Here is a 14,325-nt window from a genome sequence, read left to right as displayed (position 1 = left end):
GTCTTTTACAGTGCAAACAAGTCCCCTCTCGGCCGAGATCAAAATTGTCGACTTATGAAAGCCGTCTTCTGCCTGTCTGCAGTGTACACTATGTAGGTGGTGGGGAAAAGGGAGATATGCAGATAGAAAGTCGAGGCGTTTCTTCATGCCCTGCTGACTCGCCCCCGCCATTTGCCGATGCAGAGCGAGCCCTTCCTGCAGCAGGAAGGGCGAGCAAATGGAGAGGAAATCGACAGGGGGAGGACGAAGAAGAAGGCGACAGTTGGTGGAACAGACAGATACTATGTATGTACTTGTACGGATAGATCGTCGGACCAATCTCGCCTTCCCGCCTCTCATCCGCCCCGTTCCCCATAGTAAAAAAAAAAAAAAAAAAAAAAAAAAAAGAGAAAAAAAAAGAAGACACCGCTGCTAAGCCCATCCTCCGCCTTCCATGCACGCCGCGGCCGACGAGCTTAATGGAATGACGTCCCAGGAACCCGCCGAACCGAGACCTGCACAGATGGACCAATCATATGCCCGCAAAGGAAAACGTGCCAGATCGATTGACTCCCGGCAAACCCGCACTTTCGGCATGGCTCCTCTTTTTTATGCACGGCGCTCCTCTTATCATTACCACCCGGGACGGGAGCGCAGAAAATTCTCGGTGCCAGATGGACAATCGTACGGTAACTTGGTGGTCTATTCCCCCCCGCATGCCTCGCCAAGCCTCCATCGTCTCCTTACCATCGTGTGCTAGCCGCCTTCAAGAAACTGCTCGTGTGCTCGCCTTCCCCTTCCTCTCGTCGCCCTCGTGCCCTCCCTTCATATTTGCGTCGCCAAGCTGCCAAGTCCATACCGCCCCATGCCTGCCACGCACATTGGCAAAGCTTCTTTGCACTTATCCTCTCAAGACTGGCTCCTGGAAAGACCAAGCTTCCACCGTTATAAATCATGATTCAATCATTTTGATCAATTGAATACATTTTTATTGTCCTCGAAAAAACCAAACGAAAGGGGCAAGGAGCACTCGTATTTCAAGTCACATGGTCAACTTATAGATAGAGCAATGTCCTTTCTTCGTCGTCGCCATCCGAACCAATGCGTGCGTGGGCGGGTGAACCGACCGTACCTCCGCGCTTCTACTCCCGACAATAGCGCTACTATTACTACCACCATTAACCCTACGTACTCCTTGCCCTTCCTTTTCATCATCCAAATAATAAGGCAATCACGGAGTCCCATCTTCAACTAAAAACCAACCTGGTCCAAGATGTCAACCACACTCAATGCCGACTTACCTATGCCTATTGTACGTGCCTGCTCCCAACTATTATTATATTCCATCCTCGTTGAGCGAACCTTGTTACGGCGACAAACTACACCCGCGCCTGTGTATTGCCACTTGCCAGCTGCGGGCGAGCATTCGTCGCCGCCGCCGGCCGACCTCGACGGTCCGAGGGCCTTTTTTCTTTTTTTTTTTGACCCGTGACGTTACCCAGCCATGAGACAGCTCATATCAACGTTACCGTCATCGCCCGTGCGTTTTGATCCATCATCCGTAGCCTCCCGCTGCTGCGTGTGGGTGACTTCGCGGGCGTGGAGCAGCTGGAATCGAGACAACATATCAAACCGTCGCCAAGTATGCGTCGCCTCACTGGGAACTTGTGATGACCTCTTGGCATAATGCGTCGGGACAGAGACAAGACGTCAAACGTCAGACCCAGTGACTGGCAGCGACTCCATCGTCATCATCATCGCCAAGGCATTTGAATTCCTGCTCAAGCCATACTTTGTGCAATCTGAGAATGATTGTATTCAGTCTTGTTTTCTAGGGCCTTTTTTTTCCGTTTCTTTTTCCGTATCAGCCATGACCTCCCCGACTTTTTTAGCCGTCACTTCGTCGGACCAAAGTACAAATGACTAAACGCAAAAAAATCGGCTCAGGGGCCCTCCTTTTGCTCGGCGCAATGATACTACTTCGAGATGCTTGTCAACTAAGCCATACTTGCTCAGTTTGCATCTTGTGTATCAAAAGGTTAAGTTGCTGTAACTCTACCCCGCCGCGCCAAGGACCCCCTGATCCTGCCCATTCCTTTTCATGACCCAGATGCAGTTTGTAAGAAAGAGCCTAAATTGTGTAGACACAGAACAATATAGATAAGGAAAAGGCGAAAAAAGGTTCCAGAGTGGTGTGGTGGTTGTGTGTGAGCAAGGTCATCGCCAAGCGAAGAAAAAATTGTGTGCAGAAGAATGAAAGTCGGCACACGCAAGGCAAGGCAACATCCTCGCGTCTGCCCAACGTCGCAAAATGCAAACACTGAAATAGAACCCCCCCTCCCCCCGTCGTGTGACTCTACCCCCTTCCCCCGAGGGCCTCCGGGCTGAGCCATTCCAGTTGAACCCATAAACGCCAAACCCTTTCGAACTAAAACTCAAGGAAACGATGCAGTCTGCGTGTCGCTGTTGTCCCCGCTAAACGCCTCGCTGTCGGGAAAACAACTGGATAAAAAAAATAAAAAATAAAGGACAAAGAAGGGGAAAAGACAATGATCCATCTTGTTTTGGAAACGCCCTAACCGTCGTGGGCTTCGGCGGCGCTCGGCCCCGTGCAATCTCGTTCTACTGGTACCCCAACAAGCCTGACCTTTCCAAGGGCCGCGGTGTTGGCTCCTCATCCGCAACATCTTCTCGGTTGGTCGGTTGCGGTCTCGGCGTCTCGTCGACGTCAGGGGCATTAGACTTTTCTTCCGCGTTGACACCGCTGTCCGGAGGCGTCCGCGTGGATGCATCCCGTAACGTCTCGTACGAAGGCATGTCAATTTCCTTCGAGGGTGTGACAACTTGAGTAATGGGCTCCGGAGTGCTTTCCGATCCAATCGTGACACTGTCGTGGCTATCGGCCCTCATCATCTCAATTCCAAGCTTTGAACTAGGCAGGAGCGGCTTGCCCCGGAATAGCTTATCTCGACCGAGGCCGAGCTCTTCGTCCTCATCGTCGGCCGAATCTGTTCCCTCGGCGAGGCGCTTCTCTATGTGCTCTTTCCTTGCCTTCAGCTTTTCCACAGAGTGCTGCGGTACTGATCTCCGGGTGTGCTCCAGTTGTCCCGGTGCGGACTGCTGTGTGACAAGTGGTGGCAGAGACTTGGGTGACTTCACTGGGGGCGCGCTCTCGTCCTGGGTAATGCCCAGTCCACCTTCGTTCCAGTCGCCGGTGGCCTTTCGACTGATGACCACCGGCACATCATCAGTTGACACCGACTCAGAGTCTCCGAAAAGGCTGGAGCTGATAGAGTCCTCTCTGCTCGAAGTTACCAGACTGCTGCCCGGCCGTCCAGCGTACAAAGACGAGCTTGAAGTCGGGCTGTCGTCCGCTCGACAACTAGTCTGACGAAGACCGGATGGAACGGGTTGTGAGTGCCCCAAGGACATCGAGTAGTTGATGCCGGGCGACTCTGGTTTCCACTGGCAGAGATTCTTAAGTACCTCGGTCAACTTAGAACTCGAGATCGGCTTCTCAACCAGGGAGTCGAAGTAATGAGGTGCTTGCAGCTCTTTCAGGTAGGCCGTGATAGCGACAATTGGCGTATGGGAATTAGTGTTCTTGGTCTCCCGAATCATCCGAGCCACATCAGCGCCGTTGATCTGAGGCAACCTATACTCCAAGAAGATGATGTCGAATTTGATCTCGCTCATAGCGTATCTTACGGCCTCGGACCCATTGGCCACTGAAATTGTCCGACAACGCAACTTCTCAAGCAGTTTTTCCATGACCATGCGAGACACCGGATGGTCCTCACAGATCAAAACGTCCAATGGCCGGAACATTGGGCCGCCGTCAAAGGCGATTTGAGAGAGGCGGCGCGAGCTCTGGCGGCGCCGCTGCACCCGAAGAAGCGCATTATGTTTGTCGCCCTCGTTATCGGATGAAGAAGGAGACATGTCAAATACCTGGCTACGACGATTGCGGTGGTGCGAGAGCACATCCGAAGCGATTGGGCTGCCTTCTTGGGAACCCACAGTCAAGGACCTTGATCGACTGCTCGATGCTTGTCTGGGTGTCGATACCAATTTCTGAGGCGAAAGGGCCAACGGCGGCGGAGGCCCTGAGCCACGCCCCTTTACCGGAGAAGCAGCCGCACTCGTCGCCGCCTTCTGCAAGCTGGGTGGAACCCGCGGTATGTCAAGGGACGTAGGCTGATGAGACACACCGGATTGTTGCGAGAGACTCGAGGAGTTGCTGGATACCTTGCGTCTTCCTTCACTGCCTTGGCCAGCAACAAAGGAGACGAGCAAGGGTGACGAGGGTTGAGAAGCCCTGCTAGGGGACGAGTTGGCGTGGCTCAACCCAGAAGGTGATTGTGGCCGGTTTTTCGCATTCGAAATCGTACGCTGGACCGGATTAGACAGCACTGGGCTGCCCTCAAGGTTGGCACCGGGCGAGGTGACGCTCCCGCCGGGGCTGATGACGGTCGGCTTGTTCTGGGACGCCAACGCTTCTGCGCGGAGTTTTTGAATCACATCCTTGTTGGCCTTCTCCAGCACTGGAAGATTCTTGAATGTGAAACTGCCGAAGTCATCTGCTACGACTGGCTCACTGAGCCGCCTGCTCTTCAAGTCCCTTACGTGCGGAGGGATGTGAAGTGGCATCAGGTTGCGTTTGATCGAGTTGACCTGGGATCGGACACGAGATAGAGCATCGTGCGGTCGATCGTGGTAGTCGGAGCCTGTACCAGAAACAGGCGGCGACAGCTGATCTTCCATCTCTTCGGCAAAGGACTGCAGGACGGCTCCGCGGGCATCGAAATATTCGGTGTCTTCAGGGTGCTCGAGCTGTGGCACGAACTGCGCTTCGTCCTGGAGCAAAGTCTCCCAGTTGATAGCCTCGAACCAAGGGTGACTGCGGATCTCATCACCGCCGCAGGGGAACTTATCCTCTCGGTTGGCCCCAAGTCGTGACTGGGGTTCCATGCAGAGCAATTTGTTGATGAGATCCTTTGCCTCGTCGGAGATGGGTTCGCACTCATTCTCATCGGGCCACTGGATCTTGCGTGCGAGAATGTTCTCAAATACTTCTTCTGCTTCATCGGCGTGGAAGGGCGGAAAGCCGTAGAGGAACTCAAACATGATGCATCCAACAGACCACCAATCGCTCGTCTCATCCTGCTTTTCGCCCTTGATTGTCTCGGGGGCCAAGTAGTCAGGTGTTCCAACGAAACGGCGGTTGGTGTCTTCCGGATTGAATAGAGCCATCGGAGGCGGCATCATGGATGACTGAGGAGGTGTGCTCTTGCCCAGGAAGTCGACGCTGGATTGGGTACTGGCGTGATGGAGTACCGCCATATCTGGAGAGGCCTGGCCAGCGCTGTCATTTGCATCTTCCGGGACTGGGTGCGAACTTTGGGTTGGCGGGTTGTGCTCTTGGTCGTTCAGCGAAAAGTTGTTGAGCATGCGCGCAAGGGTCTCGCTGCCGCCACTATCGCTACGATGGCTCGAGAGACGTCGGGCCTCCGGACCTCCCAGGGCGAAGTATGAGGGCTGCCCGCCACTGGAGCCAGTATCAGGTGTCATCTGCGGCGTCGTGCTAGGCGAGTGGGCATGGCCGTGAAGATCCAGCGAGGTGGAGCGGGATGATGCCAACGACGACGAACGTGCGAATGGGCCCTGCTTGAGAAGATCAGGCGTGGGATCCAAGTTTTGGCTGTCAAGCGCCCGCTTTTGTCTTCCGACCAAGCCCATGCGTGACAAGCCGAAATCAGTAAGCTTCAAGTGGCCTTTCTGATCGATGAGCAAGTTATCTGGCTTCAAGTCGCGATGGATGATGCCCCGGCTATGAAGATGTTCCACGCCGAGAACCACTTCCCCTAGGTATTTCTTAACCCACTCTTCCGGAAGACCGCCGAGCACCTTGATGAGGGATGCACAGTCGCCGCCATTGAGGTATTCCATGACGAGATAGAGGTAATCCTTGCTGGAGAAAGTCCAATAAAGCTTGGCGACAAATTCGCTCTGGCCTTGCCACATCATGATGGCGCGTTCAGCCTTGACATTACCAACCTGGTTCTTGGCAACCATGTCGGCCTTTTTCAGGACCTTGATAGCAAAATACTCTCCCGTGGACTTCTTCTTTGATAGGTAAACACTGCCAAAGGCTCCTTTGCTAATCGGCTTGATGATCTCGAAATCCTTGATCGACGGAGGCGACGGTCGTGCTTGCGGCGGAGGCTGGTGGGCTACCATTCTTGGGGATGGGGGGCCCTTCATCACGAACTCAGACATCGCTGTCGAGGACTGTCGGCGGTGGTGGCTCACCGGCAAATGAGCTGGCGAGCTGAAGTCGCTTCCGGGTAGCAGCGGCGATGCTTCAGGAGACGTGACGCCGTCTTGGGGGAACGGGAAGTTGCGCGGCTTGATGATACGGAGTGGAGATGATGGCTGGTTGAGGCGCGAGGGCGATTCTTGCCTTCGGGGCGATGATGCACCGGGCAAGATGATGCTCCGACGATGGTGTTGTCTGGAGCTTGCCGCTCGGCGGAGGTCACCAAACTCGGATATCGGGGAATCAGTACGGGGTGGCTGGCGCGAGGTTACGGAAGATGAACGGATACTTCCATCGCTATCTCCATTGTCACTCTCGAAGAGTAACGATTCTCGCCTGGACTCACGAGCAGGCGCCGCTGGGTTGATGCCACCCAAATTAGATCTCGGCGTCAGGCACTCTCTCGGGCTGCTCGACCGTGCCGATCCCACAAAAGAGGTGGGCCGGATTCTGTCCGTGGTATCGTTGAGACCGACATTCTGTAGCGCAACTGCGAGGGCCGAAGGGTTATCGAAGGAACCCTGGAAGAACAGTTCCTCGTGTGCGGGCGTGGCCTCCTCGTCTTCTTCTTCCTCCTCCTCCTCCTCCTCGGTGGAGTCGCTAAGACGTCCGGCAGCAATCCGAGCCGCTTTCCGCATTGCCTCATCGATGCAATCCTGAACGATGACGGCGAACTCGATCCTGATGCGCTCAGCATATTCAATGATCTTGCGATGTCTGAAGACAGCTTCCACCTTCGTCTTGGCGGCTTTTTCGGTGTCAGCGCATAGCAGAGCAAGACCCTGCTCCTGTTCCAGCGTGTTAGTGCTAGGTGACTGCCATTGCATAACCTGTGAGATGCGAGACTCGGACTGGGGAGATTGGGTCCTGATCTCGCCAGGGTTCTGCGAAGAAACCTCCTTCACCGCCGGGGTACTAATCTCAATCGCAGTATCACAGAGGTCAAGGAGCAACTCCACAATTCTTGCCTGGGGACGTCGAATGGCAAAAGAACGAGCTCGTGAGTGTCCGAAACCGCCTGACCTTTCCCGAGACTGTGACACCGAGTTCCCGGGAGATGATTGGGCCGATAGGGGTGGGCCGATCGGCAGGCCCTTGTACTCGGCAGCTGGGCCGGAGAGCTGATCCCCTGGCAGTGGTCTGCTTTTTCTTGCTTCGAGGGCATCGAGAACCTTGACAATGGAGTGTCGGTGATCGGTCAAACTGTCTTGTGCCATCTGCACATCCATCTCCGCCCTGTGCTCCTGCAGACACAAATCGGTGTGCTTTTCAAACCACCAAGGCGAGATTTGCCGCTCGCAAATTCGGCACAAGACGGGCAGTGGCGGAGGGTGGTTTTGGGGATCGTCGATGCCGGACTCGGCCAGCTGCGTAAGGTAGCTCGCAAGGACTTCGGCGCCAGACCCAAGAGAGTCAACAATGACAGCGGGAAGGTCAATCTTGATCTCTCTAGGCGCGATATAGGGCCGAATCATCCACATTGTCTGATACGTCCAACATTTAGCAAACGGACACGGTTACGAATAATGGCATCTGCACTTACGTGGCTCTCTCCTCCCGAGACTCCGTCGTAGACCATGATACCCTGGGCTTCCAGATCGATAGCCTCGAGGGCGGGCTTCTCGGCTCCATCGAGATCCTCGTCCTGAACAATGTCGATGGGCAATAACCTGGACAATGGGCCCATCGCTACTGCGAAGCGGACTCTCTGGCTCCGGGAGTCGTCTGTCTTCATCGATTCCACGGTATCGGCAAAAACCGTCTTGTTGTCGCTGACAATCAGGTCGGCTATCGCAGTACCTTTCACAGAATCGGGCTGAGTGCCAATCACATCGGCCCACGACGGGCTGACCCAGCGGATGGTGCCGTCGAGATTGAGATCGACAATGACATTCAGCGTCTGCTCGGCAGCCTCTCGCAATTCTTCTCTTTCTTCTCGGATATCTTCGCTTAGAGAACGCTCCATGACGCCGGCCTGTGTCCGAAGGGCGGTCACGGCCGGGGGCGCCAACATGTTGGGTTGTGGTGGTTCCATTGTGGGAGGAAGGCGGGTGAAATCCCCGGTTGTGGCGATACCATTGGCCGACGTGATTCGTCTCGGCGAGCGAGGACTGTCTGAATGGCGTTTGTTCGGGTTCGCACGCAAGAATGTTGCGGCTTGTGCAAGTCGCGAATTGGTTCAGCTCGGGAGAAAACCGAGCGGAAGCCAGGTTGTCTGGCAAAGGGCCAAGACTACAGGCAAGCCAAACCACCAGACATGACGGGTACTTAAGTCGGCTGTTTTCGAAGTGCGAAAGGCAAGTGAGAGGGCCCTGGTGATCGACCACAAGGCGCCGCCCACTGTGCTGTGGAGGTTCGGAAGACGACGTCCAAGGTGTTTGGCAGCGAGCGAGTGAGGCGTTTGAGTCGAACAGGAGAGTACGGGGTTTCGGAAAGGCGGCGCACTCGAGGTGACCTGGAAAGGAGTGATCGAGTGCAGATAGTGCTGCCAACCTGGGTCGGACGCTTGACAGCCTCCGTGTCTAGTCGAAGCTGGAACGTGACAGGAAGGGGTCGACGATAGGGGAGAGCGCACGCGAGGATTGGCGTGTCCGTTTGGAACAGGAGCTCGCGATTCCGTTTTCGATGGCCGTCCTGGGACCTTGCGTATCGTCGTCAGACAAACAGGAAAGAGAGAGGAGAGAAAAGGAGAGAGAGAGAGAGAGAAACGGAAAAAAAATAGAGAGCCAAGGGAACAGCACAGGCAAAGTTCACGGCGCAGGGTGGCCCTTTGTGATGATGGTGTCAGTCACACATTACCGTCCTTGCCCTCTGCCTTCTGCGTTAGCACTCAGCACCACTGCTATCAGAGCGACGCTAAGGTAGGTACTTGGAAGGTACAGAGCAAGAGTTAGTAGTCGTCGGCGGCCCGCCCATAGCAGAGAGGAAAAGCATCCACGATTGAGCAGTGGTCGCGTCCTACTAATTATGGGACACCCAGCGCACTTGAGCGGTCGTGGTGGACGGATTAAGCGGGGAAGGGGTCCTCTATGACCAATCATGCAAGGATTCGCTAGGAGGGACCTAGTCTATATACATGCATGACACGCCAAATCTGGGTGCAAGGCAGCGTACCTACACTCAAAGCAGTCTAGTGCCCTTTCGGAGTTAGGTTGCTCGCTAAAACACGAGCGAGAAGTCTGGGAGTTGGGTGTGACTTTGTTTGTTTTTTTGGGAGGGAGAGGAGAGGGGGGGAGGAGAGGCGGCAGTCCAGAGGGGAAAGAGCAAGGAGAAGGAGAAAGCGGAGAGGGGCTTCAAGCAGCCAGTCCCATCAACATTCAAGGCAGTATCTGTACCAGGTAGCACATTGAATATTGGATGAGACGGGACGGACTGGACACTGGCCATCCCGCTTGGGGGGGGGGGGCACTTGGGGGCATTTGATCACGCCTTGCTGAAAGGGACTTGCTAGTAGGCAGCTAATCATGGGGCCACTCGGAGGTTTTTTGTCCGTGGAAACATACCACCTAGACCGCCGACTAGGCAAAAGCTGCCAAGCCATTGCTTGCTTCGATCTGGACTCCTTTCTGTACTTTTTATCTTCCGTCTTTACCTGTTTATTCAAACCGGCGGCACGTCTTTTGGTATGGATGGTGCTGTCTAGGTACCTACATAGACATACATTACCTAAGGTAACTAGGTAGGTCATAGTACGGATACATACTATTACATATCACTATTGCTTAGGTAGGTAGGTGGTATGAATTCACTTCCCTTCCTCAAGAGCCCGCCTTATTTGTCTGGATACCTAACGTTTCAGGCAAACACTGCACGGGAGGGGATGGAAGGAAGAAGAAAACGACAACAGCAAACAAACGAGGTTCTGTCTCTTACTTTCCAAGGAACAGGACGTAGATCAACAACGACCACGCAAGAAATCGTGCGTCAGGGACGCACAATCATGCATCCGGTCCCTTTCCTCACCACCATTGCCTCATCTGGGCTCATACCTTTTGTATTTGCCTCGGGTCCGGTCTTGCTTTCTTGCTTTCTCGTGCCATTCGTTCCACTCCCCCCTTTTCCGTCGCTCATACCAACAATCGGCACACAACCGATACATACATACAGTACATATAATGGGCAATCGAATGTTTTCGTCTCCCAGGTGCTTCGGCTTTGCCTTTACATCTAACGCATGATACATACGCGGTACATAATCAAATGCGGGCGACCCCAGTGTCTTGACGCCAAGGGAGAAAAGCAGAAACAACACCACAAAGTTTGACACGGCCACATGGGAAACTTTGCCCCTTCGCCTCAGTCGTGCTAGTTCAACATGCCTGCTACCTGCAAAATACCATCCGTGCCCGCTCGCTGCGGGCTCGGAGATTCACTTGACTACATAACTGGGCCCTCTTCAAGGGTCCAGATGCCAAATGCCATTCTGCAAACACGGATATCCTATCCTTGGGCTCATGCACTTCAACCACTTCAATCCGGTCTGCCGACGCCAAAGCCAAGGTCACATTCCTTTACGCCTCCAGAGTTGACAACAGCTTCTTCTCAAAAACGTAGGCCTCCTCTATCTTCCTCTTTCACACACACGCACACACACACACAGAGTCAAGACCAGCCCTCTAGACCGACAAAGAAAAACCATCCACGGCTCCTCGTCTGCCATGGATCGATCGCTTGCCTGTCGTCAATCCACCTAGCCGCCATCTGTATTATCCAAGTCTCCCCTACGAGACCTACCTGAGCACCAGCTGGGGCAGCAGCATGTTGAGGCGCTGCATGCCAGCCCAGTCCCCAAGAGGACTAACTAACATGCCGGCTAGGTGACACTTGCATTGGGTCCTCCCGTAGTAAGACACCATCAGGTGGTCTCCCAATCCAAGGCCGTTCTTCTGTGGTCAGGGGGGGCTCTCCTCTCGACACCCACCACCCTGGCCGCAACGCAACCTGGGTATGTGGCTTTGCTCTGGCCCTATCGCAACACACAACGGCCTCTTCGTGCGCCCTACTCGAAATATACTGTCGCATCCGCGGCACAACGGCACCTCTGCCTGTTGGGCCCGACCTAAGGATGAAGCCAGAAAGATATCCACAGTACCTGCTAGCAGGCTACGCGTTCAGTCAACGTAAATGTAGTGCATGCAGCCCGCGGGGCTCCTGCTCCTGGATCACCGCCGCCCACGTCCAAGTCGGCACCCCCTCCTTCGTCTTGCGGAGGGCTGCGGATCCCTGTGAGGGATGGGCAGATCGCCGATGGGATCATCCCAGACCGGTCCCTTCGAGAATGCAAACGACTTGGCTCAGGCGGCCACTAAGCACTGCGTTGATCTGCATTGAGCCGGCCTCCTCAGTCCGAGACCGAAAGGTCTCGTTTATTAAAGAAAAGGCGGCAGAGATGTTGGAGGCGCGTCCTAGAGTATAACCAATTGGCCAGACTGGCTCCGACAGAGCTGAGGGCGAGTGTGGGGTTCAACGCGTACCTTTCGATTGTCAGTTGTCAACCAAAGACACACGCGCCGGGCCCGAGGTTCAAGATCTTTGGAAACGAGACTCACCCGCTACCCTTGGTCAGTCACCCAACTTACGTCAACCGGCATTGGCTAAGCCTCTTGACAAGCCGAGAATCGCTTCGTGATGTATAAATAGTATCATGCCTTCTTGGTTGATTCCTTCATGTCACTTGTATCGTTCATTCAACCTCTCGCCGGCTTTGGAGGGACTCGCAAGCCTCAGCGAAGGCTTGCGTTTTCTCGCTGCTAGTTAGCTTGTCGATAGATGCATACACCACCGCATACGGATACCACACACAACATCATGGGTACATTATTGCTTCATGGCTAATATAACCACAGGACAGCGGCTTAGCAACCCTCCCGTACAACTTTTTATGTAACATGCTCCGGCCTGCAGCTGCATTCTCTCCTGCATCTGTTCACCGGTATTCTGCCTACTGACTCTGCCCACTCTTTGCAGTGAGTTGAACAGGGACCTTCCCACATATGCGTAAGTCACAAGCCATAGTCTAGGGTGCCAGAGATGATGGCATGTGCTTCGTAGTACCGCGCGGAAACGCAGCCGGCCGTCGACGACTGCTATGTAAGCTCAAGGGTGTCATCGAGAACGCCTTGCATGTCGTGGAACGGTATGTGAGTTGTCAGCGGAGCAAAAGGGGGGGGGATGGGCATCATGGTCCCGAAGCCTCCAGGACAATGGTAAGGAAAACGTGCTCCATACGCCGTTCCGGGTGATAATGATCCACAGGAGAGACTTGGGCGAGACAGGCTGGAGTTGAAGCTAGCCAAAAGCACGATTGAAGGCGTCGAGAACCGTTTCGACTGCAACGGCAGACAGCAGCCCGCTGGCACCCCCATCCCACGCCGTCCATGTGAGGTGTGACAAACGCATCTGTCATGGCCACCCACCGCCATGCTACGCTCACCGTATACAGGGCAGTGAGGCGTCACTCACATCCAGTTGCTCTCCGTGTGTGTATCCCACTCAGATTTGCATAGGTTGAGAGATCAACTCCAAGCCCAAAGCCCCCCCTCTCCAAACGCCCGCATGATGTCGCCAATCCCGTCATCCCTGGCCTAACCATCCAATAGGCGGCGGCAAACCGCAAGGATCTCTCTCACAGTGCAATGATATACATAGCATGTAGGTAGTGTGCATACGAGTGCATCCATTCCCAAGCACCGAATCACCTCAGTTTCTCCATGCGGGGTGGGTGCTGCAGCGCAACATCCTCACTCCCATGCCACCTGCCTACATCATCTTTGCTTTAGTCTCTTCTGTTATTCAGTGTTATTGGCCTTGTTTTCTGTGTTTCGTCGACCGGTACGGAATACACATTTCTTGTTACGGTTGCTTTGCTGTCTTACCTAGCCCATCCGAGCTTCTTCGTCATCCCGATGATCCCTGCCTTTCGAACACGCCTCATGCTCCCAGAATGCTGGCGTCCCTTCCTCTCTTCCCATTGAAGCAATGGTCGACATATGACAGAATTGCTCGGTAGCAGCCCTCAAAGTTTCGCGGGCAAGGTAGCGGCACTGAATCGATGTTCTTCCTTCAAACTGGGTTGTCCACTGCGCACGCGCGAGCTGCCCCGTCCAAGGAACATGCATCCTCCGTCTCACGCCTTGCGAAACAGCTGGTTTGTTAGGCCTGGCCAATCGAGCCCCCAGTCTCACCCGGCTACTGATTATCCCTTCGGCTCTCTAGTCGGCAGATCACCCAGATGTTGGTGATGATCAATCGAAAAGTAGGTCTTCCTGCAAACAATCGACGCCGTCTCGACTAGGCCGGGTGCTTTGGGCAACTTGTTCATCCCAGGCACAAGCGCTCTCCCTCCTTCCCTCTCTTTCCCACCCTTTCTCGCAGTCTCGTCCAAACTCGGCGGTTCTAGAGCCTTGAGAGAGCTCGAGTGCGGGTTATCAATATCGTATGCTCGTTGAGACATTCCACGGCCTTTCATTCATCCCAACCAAAGCATGAGCATGCCAGAAGCTCTGGCGCTCAGAGTCGTCTGCCGGGCTTAGCCCCCTCTTTGTTACAACCCTAGACAACTGTCGGGATATTCAACTGTTCAATGGTGGAGCCAATCCATGGTCACGTGATTTACCATCACGTGACTCACCCCAGCGGCTCACTTACACCACCACAAATACCTACAGCAGTAACCTCTTCTCTTTTCTATTATTATCTTTACCTAGCTACTAATAGTTAATTAATACTATTATAGCTATATTAATTATAATCCCTATAATACTAACACTAATTAGTAGTTAACTTTATAGTTACTACTACTATAGATTAGTAAGGATTATTAGAAGAGGCTATAATACTTTACTTACTATAGTAGCTTAAATTAAAGTATTAAAGTGCTACCTAGCCTAAAGATTATTAGTACCTAGGATCTTATAATACCTAGTAAATAACCCTTTAAGCCTTATATTTACTATATAATAACTACTATTACTACTATTAACTTTATTACTTTTAGAGAAGTTTTTTCTTTTATATACTACTTACTT

At 53.7% G+C, this 14,325-nt stretch overlaps 1 protein-coding gene across 1 annotated transcript; it reads right to left on the bottom strand.

Moving 5' to 3' along the window:
- Positions 1–2,601: 2,601 nt before the first annotated feature.
- GLRG_03945 (uncharacterized protein) lies at positions 2,602–8,333 on the bottom strand (the record flags this gene model as incomplete). The annotated part of the gene is made up of 2 exons (XM_008094630.1): positions 2,602–7,782; positions 7,842–8,333. The coding sequence occupies 2 exons, from the start codon at positions 8,331–8,333 to the stop codon at positions 2,602–2,604; spliced, it is 5,673 nt and encodes a 1,890-aa protein (XP_008092821.1).
- Positions 8,334–14,325: the final 5,992 nt, after the last annotated feature.

Source organism: Colletotrichum graminicola (genome assembly GCF_000149035.1).
Source record: "Colletotrichum graminicola M1.001 genomic scaffold supercont1.12, whole genome shotgun sequence".
Classification (NCBI taxonomy): domain Eukaryota; kingdom Fungi; phylum Ascomycota; class Sordariomycetes; order Glomerellales; family Glomerellaceae; genus Colletotrichum; species Colletotrichum graminicola.
This window is presented reverse-complemented; position numbering and strand designations above follow the sequence as displayed.